We start from the raw sequence: 19,892 nt of genomic DNA, 5'->3' as shown, positions 1-19,892 counted from the left end.
GTAATTGTTTGCCTGGCAGCAGTTTCCCTCTATGACTTGCACATTAAAGTCAGTGCCGTGATTGTCACAACCTGGACTGAATAGCCACCACATGACGCCACACAACTGGAGACATGTCTTAGAGGTTCCTAAGGTCCATATGGGGATTCTATTATATGAATTTTCTGAAGATGTTGTTCTGATAAAACATGTGGCTGCCTCGCTTCCTGTCTGTTTGTCCACAGGGGCTTTTGTTTCTTCAACTCTGTGGCTATTGCCGCCAAGCAGCTCCAACACAAACTTAACGTCAGCAAGATCCTCATCGTGGACTGGGTGAGGACCCACCGCATGACCAGCGTCACTGGTCTCCACATGGATAGGAATAAACAGACAAAAACACACTGGCACACAAATGTATCATGGAACAAGGTCCCAGAAGCAGAGTAGCCCTATACAGTAGCACTTCAATTAATCTTTTTTTTCATTAAGAGACTGTTATCTCTGGTCTCCATGTGAGAACTGAACTGTCACATATGCAAAATCACACGCAGTCATATGGACACACACCCACACACACACGTGCAGATATTGATCCGCAGCCAGGTGGTTGTCTCTGTTCACCATGTGTGTTTACATGAGCCTGTAGCATGTCTTTACGCACCGTGCTCTCTGCATCAAACACTAATTACTACTTGCTTCATCAAAAAGCTTTTAAGATTGAAACACATTTGCCATTGACAGGAAAAAAGCCATGTAGGTATAATTATGTGTGAAATACCTGCTTGGTCCTCAGCAACTTCCTAACCTGTCATCCAATCACTGTCCAGGATGTTCACCATGGCAATGGAACCCAGGAAGCCTTTTATAATGACCCGAGCGTGTTGTACATCTCTCTACATCGCTATGACGATGGCAACTTTTTTCCTGGTAGTGGACATCCCAGTGAGGTTGGTAGTCTTCCACAGCAGTGTTGTGTTTTTCTGCTTTGTTTGTGTTGTTATGGTGATGGCTGAATGTTTGTGTGTGTTTGTGTGTCTCTGCATGTACCTAGATACACAATAGAACAAAATAACAACACATGAGACTATACTGACAACACAGGTTTTCTTTGTAGAGTAGATGATCAGAGTATATTCTATTACGTTGACTCCTAAGATTACAGAATTTATAATAATACCTCCCATGTGGAAATTGATATGTTGGCATAGAAATATTTGGTAATTATGTGATTCCAGTGGCAATTAGGGAGATCAAGAGCCTTGTGTTTAGCATATACTTGTCAAAACTAGAAGAATGATTGTAATAATAAATCTCTGAATAATCAACATGATTTAATGCCCCAATTATAACCTCAATTTGGTCATGATGACGGATCACAGTCTGCATTGCACTGGAGAAAAATGGGACAGTTTAGAATGGATTATCTTGCAGTTTACAAGGGATTACGATTAAAATATCTTTCCTACAATTCGGCATCAGACAATCGCGGATCTATTTCGATTAGATTAAACATATTTTACTCATACCACTGGAATCCAAGCAATATAATCTTGTAATTTTAGCTGCCTACAATAACAAAGCTGAACATAAAGTGCTTGAAGTTTAATCTGAAAATGTCTTTTCAACAACAGTTAGAATTTGTTTTTATTGTTTTAGGTTTTTTTTCTTAACATGAATAACTCATATTTACTGAGTTTGCTTTAGTTTGCTTTCATTCTTGCAACTTTTTGACTTATTCAACATGAAATTTCCAAATGCTGCAAATTTGTTTATCCGGTGAACTTGCCGTAAGCCTATCACCTTTTGATTTTGTGTATCTACTGTAGGTTTATTTCCCTAGTTGTAGTTTATTTAAGAGGCTTCAGGGTTTTGGATGTAATACTCACAACAGGATGTGTACAGTTGAATTGCATGCCTATGTTTGCATAAAGGAAATTGAGATGCCTATGAATTCTGCCTGCGGTCTTACCAGAAACCAAGTGTGATGACTATCCCCAGTCGGATGAATCGACCCCAACCCATGTTGGCATTCACAACCCATTCAATCCCCCCCATATCCCCTCCTTTTACTCTCCCATCCTCCCCCACAATAATGAGGATAAAATAGTCAATGTTTTCCCATAAAATCCCCTGATGAGGGACGGTACATAAAACGCACTGCTGGCTTGGATGTGGCTTTGCCTTAAGTGGCCCCTCAACCTCTGTTGAGCTGTGTGGTAAACCTCTGTAGTCTCACTGTCCCCCATCTAGGTATATAACACACCATGGGGTAGGGGTGTGATGTCATAGCTATAACAGAGAGTGCCGAATACCACACAGAAATTGGCGACGACTTAATCCAGTCCAGCAACTCTTGAAACATGAAAGAGTTAAAGAAGACAGAGAGGAGTGCAAGACACTTGGAGCAATAGCAGGAATTGGCGTGGTGTGTGTGTGTGTGTGTGTGTGTGTGTGTGTGTGTGTGTGTGTGTGTGTGTGTGTGTGTGTGTGTGTGTGTGTGTGTGTGTGTGTGTGTGTGTGTGGTGTGTGTGTGTGTGTGTGTGTGTGTGCGGGCGGCGGGTACATTACCAGTTGGCAAAGGACAGAAGGCCTCATGTGTTTTTAGTTTGCCCTGTGAACATCCCGTCCACTGAGAGAAGAATGGAGACAGACGCTCTGCAATGCTCATCAGCATTCTTTCAAACATCCTCTCACACCCATACACACACATTTAAACACACACACACACCCATACACACACAAACACACAAAGGCAATTACCACGCCTTGTTGCCAAGAGTATGTCAATCAACCTCCTCATTCTGCCCTCAAACTGACACATTGACTGATAGTGAAGGGGTTTGAGAAGAACTAAATGGCTGCTAGCAGGACTACAAAGAGAAAGGCAGGAATCTTTAAACCTTCTTTCCAAGAGCCGGGCCTCAGTTCACTCTCTGCCCCAAATATTTGAGGTCAAACTGAGAGAGCCTCTATCCACTTTGGCTATTTGGAAGTACATGTCAATCTTAGTACAGCAAATAAAATGTAAATATGTACAGTATGTTAGAGTAGTATTCCATGTATGTTTTATTTGACATGTCATACATACCAAACCTACTAAATGTCTTACAGAACACATATACAGTCTTCCCGTTATGTACAAATATTAAATTTTCAGTATATAAAAAGAACATTTTACAAGATCAGGCAGCAATTTCCAAATGTGAAATATTTCCCAGTATAGCTATATCCTAAATCTTGGGAATCATAAACGGGTGTTGCTCTGTTGTGGCTCAGAGTGATTTATAAGGCCATTTGACAAATTGTATCAAAATCAAAATGGAAGGACAGGGGTGTTGAATTAATAGCCATCCGTCTTTAATTTAAAAATCATAATCACTCCCTGGTGTTGTCTTAAAGAGATGCAGTAACTTTTCCTTGATTGGTGCAATGCAAGATTTTGGAAGAGCCTTGCTTATTTTATGAACATTTGACACAAATCTGTCATTGTCATGCAGTTTCTCAACTTTCTCTGGGACTCATTAACTCTGTTGACATTCACAGAGACCCTTTCTCTCTTTGTCTCACTCTCTCTCTCCCCTCTTTCTCTCTCCATTCAGGTGGGTACAGGTGCAGGCGAGGGCTTCAATGTGAATGTTGGCTGGACAGGGGGTTTGAACCCTCCCATGGGCGATGCAGAGTACCTGGCTGCATTCAGGTAACTAATAGCCGCAAATGTTCTTTATAAGGCACATCGTATTTTTTTATGATACTGTCGTACTCTGCAGTTTATAAGATAAAATTAAAGGTCTGCACCGTTGTTTTGTTTGTGCAATTCTATTTGCTACAAATTCAATATACTTGCATACATCTAGGCCGTCATATGTTTCTGTTTGTGATGCTGCTTTCAATTAAATGTTTTACTTCATTGTCAAGGTTATTATTTACATCACCTCAGGTACTGTTGGCTGTCAGTACTGTGCCAGGATGTTGGAAAGCTAGTTTAGCAAAACCAGGTTTACAATAACACAATGGCAGAAACCAGCCAGGTGAAGAAAAGACAGAAAGCATATTATTTAAATTTTTCACTAACTAGAATGAAGTGCGTGTCCCAGGAGGACAAACAATAAGCCATTATTTCTCCTCCTGGTTGAAGCCCACTGGAATGCAACACCTTTGAGACATACTCAAGCAGGGTTTCATCTTTGAGTCTGATCTCCTCTAAAAAATGGTTGCCAGTAATCAATGTCTATACACTAAAACATTGATGAGGTTTTTGCAATGGTAATAAGTCACAACTTTCCATTGATTGTTGTTAGTGAAACTCAATTTTGCTCTTACCACATATAATTTAATTTAAGCTATTTTTCCTGAATGAATTAACTTTGCTTCTGCTCTGCACTGTGACAAACTTTGTCAGCAACACTGGCTCGCCACTAGATGATTAAACATTATGTGAGCTCTACACGGTTCTGCATGCAGCAGACGCAGTGGGTGGGCCCCTCGTCAAAGGAAAGATGCTAATGAGCTAACCCATACTGGTATAAATCCATAGAGCCAATAGGCGGGCTCAGAAACACTAAGTCCAGTGTTTACTGGAGCTCTGAATGCTTATTAAGACACAAATGGTCTTTTCCTGAGCAGGCGTCTGGTTTGGGTATTTTTCATCCAGTTTGGTAAATGGCAAGTGTTTTCATGTGTAAAACTTCCTCAGTTAACCACACTGTAGTACTGTGCCGTATTGTGTTTTACCCCAAGAAACTTTTCCCTGAATCAAAGCTCTGTGGAGAAAGAGCGTCCTGGTGGTCCAGTGGTTTGAGGTACATACCATGTAGTTGTGATGTCCGGGGTGCATATCCGGCCAAAGACCTTTGTTGCAAGTCATCATGGGGAACGACCCCATATTTGCTGCTACTGTCAACTATCAAATTAAGGCAAAAAAAACACAATAACAGTAAAACTGTCATTTGCGTTTGCAACTGCAGCAAGATTATCAAGATGTTTAAAAAGCAAAATACATGAAGCGGCACAGAAGGGATTTTTCTAAAAACACATGCTACAAACATTTTTCAGTAGACTTTGCCACCATTCTGTGGATTAACTGGCGCAAATAAAAAATAACACGCTATGCAGACAAAATTTAATGCATCATGAATTCATGTTTATGCAATTAAGTATCTAGTCTGATGCCAGTTCTGTAATTCAATTTAAATACATGATTTAGACGACGGGATGTTCCAGACTCAATGTTTCTCATCAGGATGGAACAGAAAACTAGCGGTTGTTGATGATGTGTGTCTCTGTTTTTGGGTGTGTGTCAGTGACAGGGGAAATATTGTGGTTGAGAGTGGCGGTGGGACTCTAGTACAATCAAGAGAAAGCTCAGCTGCGTTGAGATTAAGCGTCATGACATTGTCTGTACGTGTGTGTGCGTGTGTGTGTGTGTGTATGTGTGGAGGATTACTAAAGTGGTCAGAATTTAAGGGCAGTCTAATCACCGGTAGCACAGCACACACACACACACACACACACACACAGTTTCAAAGAAAGAGCATACGTATATATTTTGGCTTGTGCATAACATATATGTTTAGATGCACATATTTGCATGTGCTTTTCTCAGTGGCTACTTATGAATGACAAACTATGGAGGAGAGGAAAGCAGAAGAGAGAGAAGAAGTGGGGGGTGCATTGTTAGGGAATCCAAAGGCGGCGTAATTAGGCCCAATGGATCCCAGATGGCTGGCTGTCAGTGACGTGAGAAGAGGGACGAGCTCCTAATAGGAACCAGACGCACACAAACGCCTTTGAACTGCCGCTGAGAGAGAGAGAGAGAGAGAGAGAGGGAGAGAGAGAGAGAGAGAGAGAGAGAGAGAGAATCAAACGCGGCATGGGCCGTGCGCTCTTGCTAAATAACTGGCAGCGGTAGACGAGAGGAAGTGAGGAGGAGAGCATAGAGGCGAGGAAAGTGGTCTCCGCTGAGTAGAGTATACAGTATGTGGGCGTCTCAGCCCAGATATGTCAAAGGTCTCATTTTTATCTGCTTGTGTCACTTCCAAAAAGAGAAACTTTTCAGTGTTTACCACCTGCCTAAATATGCTTTACTTTGACCATTTTTTAATCTTTATATATTCGGGAAAGTTTTTCAGAGTGCTCATGCTTCTTTTTTTAAGAAGTGCTCTGCTTCACATTTAAACAGTTGCACACATTTTACACCTGGGAGCTAGCCCGCCTTCTAGTGTTGGCCACTTACCAGGAGTGGATTGAGAACAGAGATCAAGCGCTTGAAACATGGCCTTTGATAATTTATCTTTCATCATTTTCAAATGGATGGAGTTTTCAATGAAGTAAATGTTTGCAGTTAACAATCCAGAAAAGTATTTCATTGTACAAGTGTTATGGTCGCAAATCAATCACCTCAACTCTGCAGTGATTTCAGTTTGATGGTTTTTTTTGTTCATTACCGGCAACTTAAAAATTCTGTTTATTACTTTACAGTAACTAATCTGTTTCAGTCTATTCTGATGTTAAACAACCCCTCAATGATTTCCCCTCTCACAATATTCTCCTCTATTCACTGTTCCAAGTTATCTTTTTTTCTTTTTAACAAATTATGAACGACTGTTGAAAGCATGATTTCTTAAATGTACTATCTAATTTCAGCGAGGCCAAAGGACTTGCATGAATGTAACGTACGATACAGCATTTGGTTCTAAGCATCGTTGTTTTCTCTCTTCCTCCTCAGAGCCGTGGTGATGCCCATTGCCCACGAGTTTTCCCCTGATGTGGTGCTGGTGTCAGCTGGCTTTGATGCTGTCGAAGGCCATGTGTCATCACTTGGAGGCTACAAAGTCACAGCCAAGTGTAAGCCTCAATAAGCACCTCATTCTTATACAGCACACATTCACTTTACAATAACATACTCTTATGCACACACATAGGGACATAGATATGAATCAGTGTTAACATCACACAAAGTGCAGTCTGAAATCCAATCATACTTATTTATACATATCTGTAATGATTTCTCTGGTGTTGAAAGTGTGTCTTAGTTTCCCGAAGGACCTCATATGAACTTGCTTTTGGTTTATTTCACTGTTTACCTCTGTTAATAGTTAATATGAAGTTGTCCTGCATTTTCGGGTTTAAAACCTTATTTCTGAATAAATAAAATTTAAAAACCTTTTTGATAAATGATGGGTTTTATAAAAGGAAAAAGAAAAGGCATTTAAAATTAGGGGAACCCCCTGCTCTGAAATATAGAGGTTATCAAATCTGAAGAAAAAATTTTTTTCTTTTTTAAACCAAATTTATTCTCTGCTCAACCTTTTTTTTTTTTTTTTTGGGGGTGTTGGGGTTGGGGTGTGGGGGTGTGGTTTTTTTTTGGTTTTGGGTTTTGTGGGGTGCGGGGGCCGGGTTTTTGTGTGCGGGGTTCCTTTCCCCACTAGGTTTTTGGGTTTCCCCGACCCTCCCGCTGTTTCATGGCGGGGTGGTTTTTCCCTGGTTGGGGGGGGGGACCAAAGACCCAAAGGCCCTCTTTGGGTGTTGGGGAAACCTGCGTCCCCGCCTTGCTAGGCATGGAAAGGGGAGGGGTTTTTTGTTTTGGGGTGTGTGTGTGTTTGTGGGGTTGTGTGGGGTGTCCGGTAAATACTTTTGGGGTTTTTTTCTAATTACTTTCTCCTTTGTGTCCCAGGTGGGGCCTCTGTCCCAGTCCGTGTTTGGGGAAAAACCTTAAAAAGGGTGTCCAGTCCGCCGAGAGTTTTTCCGGTTTTTGGGGGAAACGACACCTCAAACCCCCCCCTTAAACCCTTTTGATCAGAGCCTCACACCATTAATTGAGGGGTTTTCAGAGTGAAAAATATAAATTTAAAAAAAATTAAAAAAATGATTATAAAATGAAAAATTTGTGATGGGGGTGGGGGCCTCAACAAATAAATCCACCAAAAGTTAAAACCCCACAGTTTTTTTCATCTTGTTGCCCATAGGGCCCAAAGGACAAAAAAAAGAAGGGATTAAAAAAAACCCTAACCCAAATTTTTCCAGGTCCTGCATGTTTTTCCCGTTTAAAAATTGCTGCTCAGCCTTTGGAAAAGACCCCGCTACTTGCAAAATTTCCTAAAACAATTCCCCCGCCCCCGGGCCCGGGCACATAAAAAAAATTTAAAACCTAATATTTCCCCAAAAAAACTCTAAACTAATACCAAACAAATATGCTCTGATCTGACTGGGGGGCAAATACAGTTTTTTCAAACCTGTAGGGGAGTTAAAAAGGGGGGAAAAAATTTAGAATAAAATAGATGTAAAAATTAAAAAATATATACTAAACATTTAATAACAAAGGTTTTTTAAAGTCAACATTTTTGGGTTCCACAATTCTGAGTTTTAAATGAAAATTCTGCTTTGCAACGTTGCTTCTTTACTATTTTTTTATTTTTTAAAAAATTTTCAATTTAATAATGACTTTGAAATTTTTCAAGTTTTCAAACCCCCCTTTTTAGTTTTAATTTAAATGAAAAAAAATTTGTTCATTTTTCCCTTTCCCCCCTCCTTTTCCTCATCCCCCTTCTCACTGGCCACCTCTCCTCCTTTTCTCCCTGTCTCCCTCCCCCCCCGGGTCCCACACACACACACACACCCCCAAACACACACACACACACACACACACCCCCCCCCGGGCTCCATTTTTTCAAAACTTTTTTTGGCACACGCCCTTCGCAACATCCCCTCCTGTTTGCACCAATGTTTTCCCAAAAAAATTTAGATTAATTAAAAAATTTGAAAAGCCACAAAATGAAGCCCATCTTTTTTGGCCGGGGGTGAATAATGGGGTTTTGCGCAACCCAGAACCACCGCTCATGGGAAAACCTTTACAAACCTGTTGATTTGACTTCCCGGGTTCCCGGGACTCAAGTCTGGAGCCCCTGAGAAACAAATTTAAATTTGATTTAAAATTTCGAAATTAAAACAGGTTTTGGGGCCCTGGCTTTTTTAAACAGGCAATTTTATATTCAATCAACACTAAAAACTGGTGGATAAAAACCCCGTCTGCTTTTTAAAAATGCAGGGCAGGCACTTTCCCCAAGAAGCTTTTAAAAAAACAACACGGGAATAAAAACAAGAGGCCCAATTTTCTTCTTTTTTCCCCCCCCCTTTCTCTCCCTTTTTTTTTAATCTCCTGGCTTCCTGCAGGTGAGTACTGGCAGAGTGTGAAGGACTCGGCCGCCACAGTGGATCTGACCTACCTGCAGGCGCAAAGACGGCGGTTGAGGCGAGACTCGGACAGCGAGGCCGTCAGCGCCATCGCTTCGCTGTCGATGGGAGCGATCACCTCCGACAAGTAGGGACAACGTTGTATTTAATATCTTCTGCTTCAGCGACTTTACAATACCACACTTTATGTGTCATACAATCTTTGTCTTTTCTCGTTCATTAAGGAAACAGAAACGGCCAGAAAAACTGACAGAGAAAGGTGATTTACTCTGAGGAAAGAGTATCCTGACTGCTGCGTTCAACCAAGTCTATGGAAACACACACATACACACACACACACACACACAACACACACGCGCACAGACAAAGCTATGCATTTAGACCATCACTAGAAGCAGATGTCCTCCTCAGTTCAACCACTGTATTCATCACCTCACAAAAAACTCCTCCACCAGTATAACTAGTGGCTGCAGTCTGACACAAACACACTGAGCAACAACATTCCCCTGGGAAACATTCATACTCTCATGACACCTCAATAGACTTTTCCTGGTCACTAAACTGAGAAAAAGTGGAAAATAAAGACAACCAGAGGTGAATTCATGAAGGATCTTCACTCTCTTGTAGCATTGACATGAACACTCTTGACAAAGCACAGCTCTGCAACTTTAAACATTCACCTTGTAAATGGTCCCCCAAGACCTGCCAGAGACTCCTCGCACTGTTGAAACCTTGAAGGCGGGGTCAAAGGTCACCTGGGTTTGCTGAAGCCAATCACTCTGAGCGGAAGGAGTCGTCCTTGAAGGACGTGCCGGTGAAAGAGAGCACATATCCTCCGCGTCCCACTATGATGATGTCATTTGTCTGAATGTGACAGAGATCCAGTGAAGGAAGAAAAAAAAAACAGGAGCTTCTGAGCGTTCTGCACTGCACCGTTCTGTAATGTGAACTTGACAAGATGGAGGAGACACAGCCATATCGGCCATGTTGACAATCAAACATTTTGTTTGTTTGTGTTTTTAGTTGATTTCAATATTCTTTCATTTGACATTTGGCGCACATATTTGTGAATGTCAGCAGCAGATTTTTGTTTTGTTTAAGAATCCAGTAAGAGTGAAGCTACAGTGACGTCTGTGATACATATGTTTCATATTGTTTTGCATGTCCACATATTTTCCTAAATCATCTTTTTTCTCTTTTTCTTGGCCTGTCAGCGGAGCACATGCAGCAATACTCTATATGGCTGCAGTTATTGTTTTGGCTCCCTGGCAGATAAAAGAAGACACAGCAGTCTTTGATGAAGTGCATCTTAAAAACGTAGACATACTGTAGATGAAGAGCTAATGCCTCTAGTCATTGGAGTATCAATATCAGGGGAGAAAGACGTTCTTTACACGTCAGCAAAGACAGAAATCGCCCTTGATGCTGGAGTGCAGTGTAACCACTCAGAAATGATTGTATATGTGACAATGCAGATCCCATTTTGGATGAGACCCATCCAAAGACATCACGACAATCCCACACTTAAAGTGCACTTCCATTGCCCTCAGGATTCGAAGATCACAATGACTTGGGTCTTAAAATCTGAACTTTGATCATGTTTGTTAAGTGGACCAGTGTTTCTACCTGTGTATGAGCATTCCTGCTGTACTTTGTAAATTTATTATGTAACTTTAATTTTTGTCATAAAAAGGACAAACGGACGTGTACTTCGTTCATCATCAACGTAGCAGCGTTCTGTTTACCGTCAGCGGCGGGGATGTTTAGCTCCCCGGACCAAATAACGCCATTTTAGCAGAAATACTGAGACAGTCAATACTGAGATAGTTGAATAATACTGAGATAGTTGAATATCCACACAGTGCAATTGGACACAGGTTAAACGCAACCAAAGTTTATGAGAACAATGTGCCGTCCCAGGACTGGCATGGCTTAAAGAACTTCAAAGACTTTGAAGAATTTGTGAATGTTTTTTTTTCTATCCAAACAGTTGAACAGCACAAAAAACACAGGACGGAAATATAAACAAATTAATTTCTTTAAAAAAAAAACTATTCTATTAAGATTATGTGTCTTTGAAGTGCTCTTTGTATGTTTAACACAATTTTGACGGTGCTATGGATTATTCCTTTTTTTAGTGCAGTACGTTTGCCAACGTATCTTTCTTTCTTTCTTTATGTTGCATTTTGAATGTAACTCAAAACCTGTCAAATCGTTGTTAATGTAATGAAAATGTGAAAGCGAAGCGAAGGTGAGTTTCAACTCCATAGCTGTAGGACAGTCCGAGTGTACCTTGGAAAGTTTTACGAGAACATTGAGCTGACATATCTGATGTCTTATCTTTTGTCTTAATTCATGTAAATGACTTATTTTTGTATTTGATCTGAAAAATGAACCCTGTACGTACTTAGAGGCCAAATCTTCATTCTGTGTGCCTTGGAGTATCATGCTGACCAACCTGTGTGAAGGTAGCCTTAACAAACTGGATCTAAGTTAAGACTGCAGGCAAGTCCAGTTTTCTCTTAACTGACTCTCTGACTTATATCTGTACAGTGTACATAATGACTTATGTTTTGTGTTTTTGTCTATCTTCGTCTTTTCTACTTTTTTTGTTTGCAAAAGAAATCCTTAATAAAGGTAAATTACCAAATTCACCACAGCTTCCTCTCATATCTGAATTACTACTGAATGCTGACACGTCATGCATTATTCCTCTGATTATCAAAATATTACTCTTATATACAGCATTAAAAAAGAGTTTTTATTGTCCACAGGCGCTGACAAAACAACAATTATCAAAAGCAAATGCAAAACAATACAAAAGAAACATGATCAAACAGTAATTAGACTACTATGGTTTCAAATGAATCCTCTATATTGTGTCTTTATTTTTTGCATTATTGCGTGAAAACGTTCACAGCAAGTTTGCAAAGATATTTAATAAAGCTGCAGGAAATAGACATTAATCAGATTGTCTTGCATTTTAAAATACTACTTTCTGCAAAGCTCACAAATAACAGAAAAGCTAAAGTGAAAATAAACAGAAGTGGAATAGTGGCTAAAATGTGATCAGTGGTTTAAGACATTTTCCCATGGGCATTTTTCATTAAAGCCAAGTATAATGCATGAGCAGAGTCAAAGTAAGACAGAGTGCATATACCAAATTCACAAACAGATACACTTAAAAAAAAAAAAACACAGAAAGCTGTCCAGTTGTTATAGCACAACAAAGTAGAAGATCTGCGTCAGATTCCTCATGCTCCTCTTTTTCCCACAAGACTGGGCTTTGAGAGCCAGAGCGATTAGCTTATTAGCATTTTAGCTGTAAACATTCATTGGCTGTGACCGCCCTCTAACCATCACTGTGCCATTATCATGAGTCATCTTAATGTCTGTCTGGCAGTGAGTCATCCGATGTGAAGAGTCAGGTGGATGATGGTTATCACGGTGTTACCCAAGGCACTCAAACCAGCAGCCATTTTGTTTCATTGTCAACGCAGGCCAGCTGTTGTTTTTTTCCCCTTGTTTTCATCATTCCAAATGTTCAGCACTTGACTATCATGTCCTCACCAGTGTTTCTGAAACACCGGACTGTTAGAGTCAAGCTGCAAGAGTGCATCTCAGTGTCATGAGTCGAGCATGTGTCCAGAAAAAGAGAAAAAGGTTTTTTGAAAAGATTAAAAAATATATATAATACGGGTCTTGTCTTGTGAGGCAGGAACAGATTTCTTCTTTGAGTGTAGAGAATTTTCCATTTGTTGGTTTTCTGCAGAGATAAGAAACACATGAGGTAAAATCATAAGTAACATATTCAAGATAAGAAGACATGTCATACATGTGTGTCATTCTGAAACATATTTCTGCAAAAAAAAAGAACTTCATGGAAAGTCTTTGAGATGTGTGTTGAGGTTAGAAAATGTGTGTACAAACAAACACTTCTGTTTAATGGAAAGTGGAAAAATCCCTACAGCTCCTTTAACTTCTCCTCTCTTGTTTTAACAAGCAAACATTTCATCTGGAGCGTTCTCAGTTCACCCTAATTACAGTGTGTTGTTCCACGCTTCAAGAAAGACACACAGAGAAAAGAAGAAGTCAGAAAGAGTTAGACGTATGTTTGTGGCTCTCATCCCCTCACATGACTTTCATTTTGCCTCAAAATGTACAAACTGTAAGACAAAAGCTTTTATTTTGTCATGTAACGGAAGTGTTTGCATTTACTTTTATCTTGTACGAGCAAAAGTTACTTTCGAAGCTGACATTTATCTGTTTATCTTGTTTTTCAAAACTCAAAGTCATAATCCTTAAGATTTTAATAAAATCAAGCCCTATGTTTGATAATGCGTGTGGTCTGCAATTTTTCTGCAGTAGTATGATTTATGTACATTCAGTAATTACCTCTCGGACTGCACCACTCTAAGATCTAGATGCCTACCTGAGCACACGAGATTCCCAGAAAACAAATGTTGAAGAAAAACATTTAAATGTGCTTCTGGAGTATTTTGGGGAGCATTTCAATTTTTCCATGAACTTTTTTAAATTATTATTTAAACTCAAAATATTAAATCACACAAAACCTTTTTTGTTTCTGTGAATTGTGTTTGTAAAAGACAGATCCTGATGCATTTTGGACCCGAGTTAAGCTGCGTTTGGTTGCCTACGTGTCAAATCAGAAGTCAGTCCTCCATAACTCTCTATCCCTGCAGCTGTCTGAGCAAGGCCAACACACATGCAAATACACAAGCACATATGCATGAAGCAGTGAAAAGCACAAACAGTAATACACACACAAACAAACACACACAAACACACACACACACACACACACAACCCTCCCACCTGTGCTTGGCTCACAGGCTCTCTAAAAATAAAGATGACTCTTAGAAGCCACAACTTCTGGATGAGACTTTTTAAACGAGCAGTAGAGGAATTTACATCTGGTCCCAGATCAGTCCGGAGTGAAAGCCAGAGAATTAATATGCACAGTAGAGCATCCAACAGCTGGTCAGTCCAAACTGTAAAACACGCACACACGCACAAACACACACACATGGACTCACAGACGCAACAAAGCCAGGAGTTCCGGCAGAAGAAAGATCAGTGACAGGCATTTTGATTATAATGTAAACAGAAGGGAGAGTATTGCTTTTTTCCAACTCAAACAGAACAATCCTCTCATTCTGGAAGTTTTGGCCTAAGCCAGACACCCACGTCTTAAAATCAGGCTCCTCAAAATGTACAATTCTGTCCGCTGTTCATGTTTGTGTGTGTGTGGTGTGTGTGTGTGTGTGTGTGTGTGTGTGTGTGTGTGTATGTGTGTGTGTGTGTGTGTGTGTGCATGCTGTAGACTATCAAGGTTCCCCTAGTGACAGTACAAAATATTAGGGATACATTTCATGTAGTGTACACATGGTGTAAACCCAGGTCAAATCAAATATCCCGTTGTTGTTGTTGTTTTTTGGAAAGAAAACTATGTTGGGTGGACAAAATACAAAACACCTTCTACAAGGAACAGCAACCAAATACATCGCCATGAATTACAGCCTCACCTCACATAACATGGAAAATTATACACTTTAAAATATTGTCAAGTTTACAATTAATTTGTCCACCCCCTACACAAAACCCACCATAGAGGTGGTGTGGATCAAGAAAAGCAGACTTTTTGAAGCTTTCAGGAAAAATAGGCTGCAACTTTACTTTTTGGATGTCATTCTTGGTATTTTCTGTGGGTATTTACATATAGAAGTGACTACACTGCATGTCATTAAACGCATGTATACATACTGTTTTAAATTACACCACACAGACACACACACGCACACACACATACACACACACACACACACACACACCCATGCTGTCTTTGATGTGTCTCAGACTCTTTCTAACCTCATCATCTTTCCTAAACTTAGATGTTCTGGTCAGTTTCAGGCCTTGAATTTCTAGCACTTTCTGTGGTGGCCCCTGCTGAGCTGATGATAACAGGCAGAGCCGGCAAAGTGGTAGGTAATAACTACCACGCTGCGTTCAAGGACGCTCCGCTACCATGTGGGTCCTTGGCATTTCATCCACAGCACTGAGTGGAGACCTCAACGTCTGCTGCTGGAACCAATGGAGGTTTGATAATAACGCGGAGTGGAACACCTGCAGTGTGCACATGGCCGGGGGCTGCATGTGTGTGTGTGTGTGTCTGGACAGTGTAATGTATATATGTTGTTTGTAGCCTTTGTAGTAGTACTTGTAGTATTATTTGTGATTCCTGCACAGTGAATAGCTTGAAACGCTGTAAGAATGCATTTATGTCTGTTCAAATATCTGTCAGTGTATGAACCTGTTGGATTAAAAATTGTGTTTTCCTTCCAACACAGCAACACACATTCACCTTGACACAGTCTCTGCACCTTGTCACATTTCTGCCCCTCGCTCTTTTTTCGTTGAAGTGCTTATCTTGAATGTTGTCATTTTAATTTGAAGGACTTCCTGGCTACCTTTTCTTTTTCAAAAATAAAAACTGTAAGTCTTATAAAACTAAAACCAGGAGAGGGGGAACATTAAATCAGTGAAACAACATCTGCAAGTGTATACTAATCTGCTGAACACACACACACACACACACACACTCACACACACACACACACACACTCACCACACACACACACACACACACACACACACACACACACACACACACACACACACCACACTCTCTCACACACACACACACACACACACACTGCAAAGGTAATTAAAGTTCACTACAAACACACACACAAACACACACCATTACACAGGCCTGTGTGCCTGACCCTAACCCTGGTACACACACCTTCCTAATACCTCACAACTGTTTCCAATCTAAAGGTTCCTGCTAGTCTGGGCCCCGGCGGGGCCTGATTGCACGATACAAGATCCTGAGGAGAGAGGGCAAGGCTGCAGGGAGAGAGAGAGAGAGAGAGAGAGAGAGAGAGAGAGAGAGAGAGAGAGAGAGAGAGAGAGATGTGCCTCCACTTATTTCTCCCCACTCTCCATTTCTTTCCCTCCTTTCATGCTGTACCTGTGCAGGAATCTGGTGTCTGTTAAAAAGGTTGAAAAAACCCAGACCCTGTGTGAAGTCGATCCTACAGATTCTGGAGGAAAACATTTGTCTTAAATACATCAGAGGTCTGTCAAACACTAGAGAGTTTAGATTATGATGATGATAATGTGCTGTTAGTTCAGTTTAGTCAAAGTGAAACAACCAAAGTGCTTTAGGATTTATAGACATTTTTTTTTTTTACGAATATTTTAATTCTTTACCTGACTTTTAAAATGACTATTTACATTGTACATCATTTGTTGACATTTTTAATATTGTTACAATTTAATGTGAAGCATTTTGTAATGTAATCTTACATGAAATAGTTTATACAAGCTATGTATTACGTGCAAATTAACTTTGGTTAGATTTGTTTTTTTACTATTGTTATTTATTATTTTTAAATGACTCTTGACATTGACAACTTGTTTGCAAGAGTTGCACCTTGTAAGAAAAATAATTTGCAAAGACTGACACAGAACCAACACTTTATTTGATGACTTACTTCAAGTTATCTATCTGAGCTACGTAACATTTGTTAAATAAGTCAGTTTTGTGTAACAAGCCAAACTAACAGCATATTACCTTTTACAAAATCAGTCAAATGTCCTAGAACAGTTTTAGTTTTCTGACTGAAGATAATGGATTCAGTGCTAGTTTGAACTAAACGATATTCACATTCAAATATCAGAATAAGATACACAGTTTGCGTTAAAATATAACAGATATGATTTTTTCCCAAATGTTATTATACAACTCGAAGAACAGCTTTGTATACTTGCATAAAAAACACAACAATGTTCATTGTATATTTTTACACCTGAATGCAAGGCTAAACAAACTTCATAGCTGTAAAGTACTGTATGTAAACACTCAGTTAATGTTAACTTAACAGTTTGTCTTTCTATTGAAATTTCAATAGTTTATGTGCAGTCAAAAATGTGCTTTATAGAACAACTTTGCTTGAAGTTCTTCAGTCTGAATACATCTGTGATCAAGCCTTTTCATAATAATTTATGCTGCATGTTTCACAATGATTCGTAACATAAATTGTTTTGTTTTATCTTTGCTTCAATTTGAACTGGATACTTTAAGAGGTCTTGAGCAGCACAGATTTTTTAAATTCCTGCCTGGGGATTTTATTTGCAAAGTACATTTGCGGTATTTATTTGTTGAGCTGAAAGGCTACAAATAATGTACTGAAACATTTTGATCTCGGGAACATAGAAAAACACAGTTTGAAACAGAATTCCCTCATGTTCGTGTCTGTATGATTTCTTAGGGTTTTTTCATCTGTTGTTGTGTGTTGTGTGTTTTGTGTGTTTTTGGGTGTGGTGTTGTGTGTGGGTGTGTGTGTTTGTGTTTGCCATACCTGGGGGGCTTCAGCGAACCCTTTGTTGCACGGGACTAAACTGGGGAAAGAAAAGGGGAGCAGTGGGGGGGGAAACAATGGGGGGGAACGTGAAATTTTTTAGTTGCAAGACAACTCTAAATTTTATGAGGGGGTTTTGAATGGGAAAACCCATTATAAGCGTAGATGAGCGGGAATGTATGGAAAGATTTTAATAAAAATTTGGATAAACCCAAAAAGGGGAAAAAACAGGGTCAAAAAGGGGGAAAACACAACCAGGCAGGGGGATGGAGATGGGGAAAAACGAGGGGTTGGGGGAAAATTCGAGGGGATCCTAGTGGCTGGCGGACATGGCCCAGGCCCCCTCCATCCTCCAGACGGAGAAGGCGTAGCTCAGTCTTTCATGGGCCAGGAAGTTGCAGCTGGCCAGCTTGGCGTCCATCTCGTCGCTCTGCGCACTGGGGAGAGGAATCAAAGTAGCGAGGCCACTTAGGTCTGGATCTTGCTCAGCTTGTCTGAAGGTAACGTGGGGATGATTTTGCGTAGCGAGGCGAAGGCATCATTCAGGGACTGAGTGCGTTGACGCTCCCGCACATTGGCGATGACGCGCTGAGAGTGGAGGTCCTCGAAGGGTTGATCCAGCCTGGGGCCCAGCGACGTGGGGCCCAACGACACAACTGTCGAAGGGCTTTTCTTCACCTTCTTCGGAACAGACGGCAGCAGGCTGGGTTTTTGGGGGCCGGGCTGCCTCCTTGATCAGAACTTCCTTTTTGGGGTAAGGGGAAACCTTTCGTTTCCGTTTGGGGGGGTCTTTTCTCCTCTTTTCCAAACCCCTTCGCTTGCGCCTAGACCTCCTTCGGGGGAGTTGGTGCAGGACACCTCTTCTCTCATTGTACCGTCCACCAACAACCTTTCAGCCTCCACTGCAAAGGAAAGACGCTGTTCTTTTTCAAGCGACAACAAACCTGAACTTGACAAGCTTGTTTAACAAAAGTTTTCTCTCTTGTCAAAGAAAGTTACGGCTTCTGAAGCTCCATTGGATTTGGACGTGGCTGTGGCTGCCCTGTTTCCTGGTTACCTTGTTAAATTTCTCACTTTCACATTCCCCCTTTCAACCTGGCAGACAGAACAACAACAAACCATCTGACAGGCAGGTCCACCTCTGCCTCTTTTATACCCAAACTCTAACCCGAGGCCTACGGGCAGTTCTCTTTGGCTAAGCGGACTTCCAGAAGGCGTGGTCCGGCCTGAGACAGGCAGAGATGCAGGAAGTGTGCGTTAGCTGGGCGGGCGATGGAGGAAGGGGGTAAGTGGCTCACTCAGCCAATAAGAAGTGCTGTGTCTAATGTTGCAGGGATGTCTGAGGCTTTATGGGTTCCAGATTTGGGGCCGAAGCGTCAGTCCATATGCACCCTCATGTCTGCATTCTTGTTCATCAACTCATTACTAGGACATAAATTAATCTAACCCTTATATTTCTGACAGTCACTGATGTAAACTTGAATATTGAATATTTAATATACAGTATTTCTATGAACACACATTCTCAACAGCTGTTTTTCTTAAACATTAAAGCCATCAATCACATGTATTGACGCAGTGCTAAAAGTATTTCAATTTTTCCTCTAACATGGGATGGGAACAAGTGTGAGTTCACACCAACATTTGTCTTTCATGATTTTTTTTTTTTTTATCATGCTGATAACCAGACACTATAAAAACAAATCCGTTAAACCACAGGTCACAACGCTGAACGAGTCAATGAAAATACTGCAGATTAACAGACCGAAGGAGGATTTATAGGTCAAACAATGCACTTCATGATGTAGACTTTGTGTTTATAAATGGCATAAATTACACATTTTGCCATGACAGACTGTAAAGTCCTACAAACCCCAAAAATTGTTTTTCATAAATCTATTCAACCGCAGCAGCTACAGTAGATCTGAGACAAAATGTGAAGTTGTGCAAGCACACATCCTAGAAAGAATTTCATAAAATTAGCTTTTTCCTGACAAATTGTGCGTGTAAACACTGATGTTTACTGAATTACCGAAAACCTCTCAAAACATCTGTTATCTAACACCTAACCAGTGCTTGGTTTAGAATAGTGACGTCAGCTGCTCCCAGTCATCTATGTGTTGAGTTGGGCAGGCAGCTCAGACGGGACCCTGAATAACCCCTAACCTCAGTGGCCCAGTGACCTCAGTCTGCAGAGGTGAGAGAGCGCCTAATTGTGCCATCCATGGCCTCTGGGCAGAGCTGACACATGTTCCACCTCCATACCGCAAACCCATC

At 40.7% G+C, this 19,892-nt stretch overlaps 1 protein-coding gene and 1 pseudogene across 1 annotated transcript in view; one reads left to right on the top strand and one right to left on the bottom strand.

The window, feature by feature from the left end:
- The window catches only part of LOC116688048 (histone deacetylase 7-like), a 30,632-nt gene extending 23,518 nt beyond the window's left edge, over window positions 1–7,114 (top strand). The window contains 4 exon segments of the mRNA XM_032513826.1: window positions 225–312; window positions 807–926; window positions 3,579–3,676; window positions 6,704–7,114. Coding sequence (XP_032369717.1) covers window positions 225–312; window positions 807–926; window positions 3,579–3,676; window positions 6,704–6,836 — 439 coding nt within the window. The 3' untranslated portion in view covers window positions 6,837–7,114.
- Window positions 7,115–11,910: 4,796 nt separating this feature from the next.
- Window positions 11,911–18,760, bottom strand: LOC116688053 (twist-related protein 2-like; annotated as a pseudogene).
- Between the last annotated feature and the right edge of the window lie 1,132 nt (window positions 18,761–19,892).

Source organism: Etheostoma spectabile, chromosome 4, assembly GCF_008692095.1.
Source record: "Etheostoma spectabile isolate EspeVRDwgs_2016 chromosome 4, UIUC_Espe_1.0, whole genome shotgun sequence".
NCBI lineage: Eukaryota > Metazoa > Chordata > Actinopteri > Perciformes > Percidae > Etheostoma > Etheostoma spectabile.
This window is presented reverse-complemented; position numbering and strand designations above follow the sequence as displayed.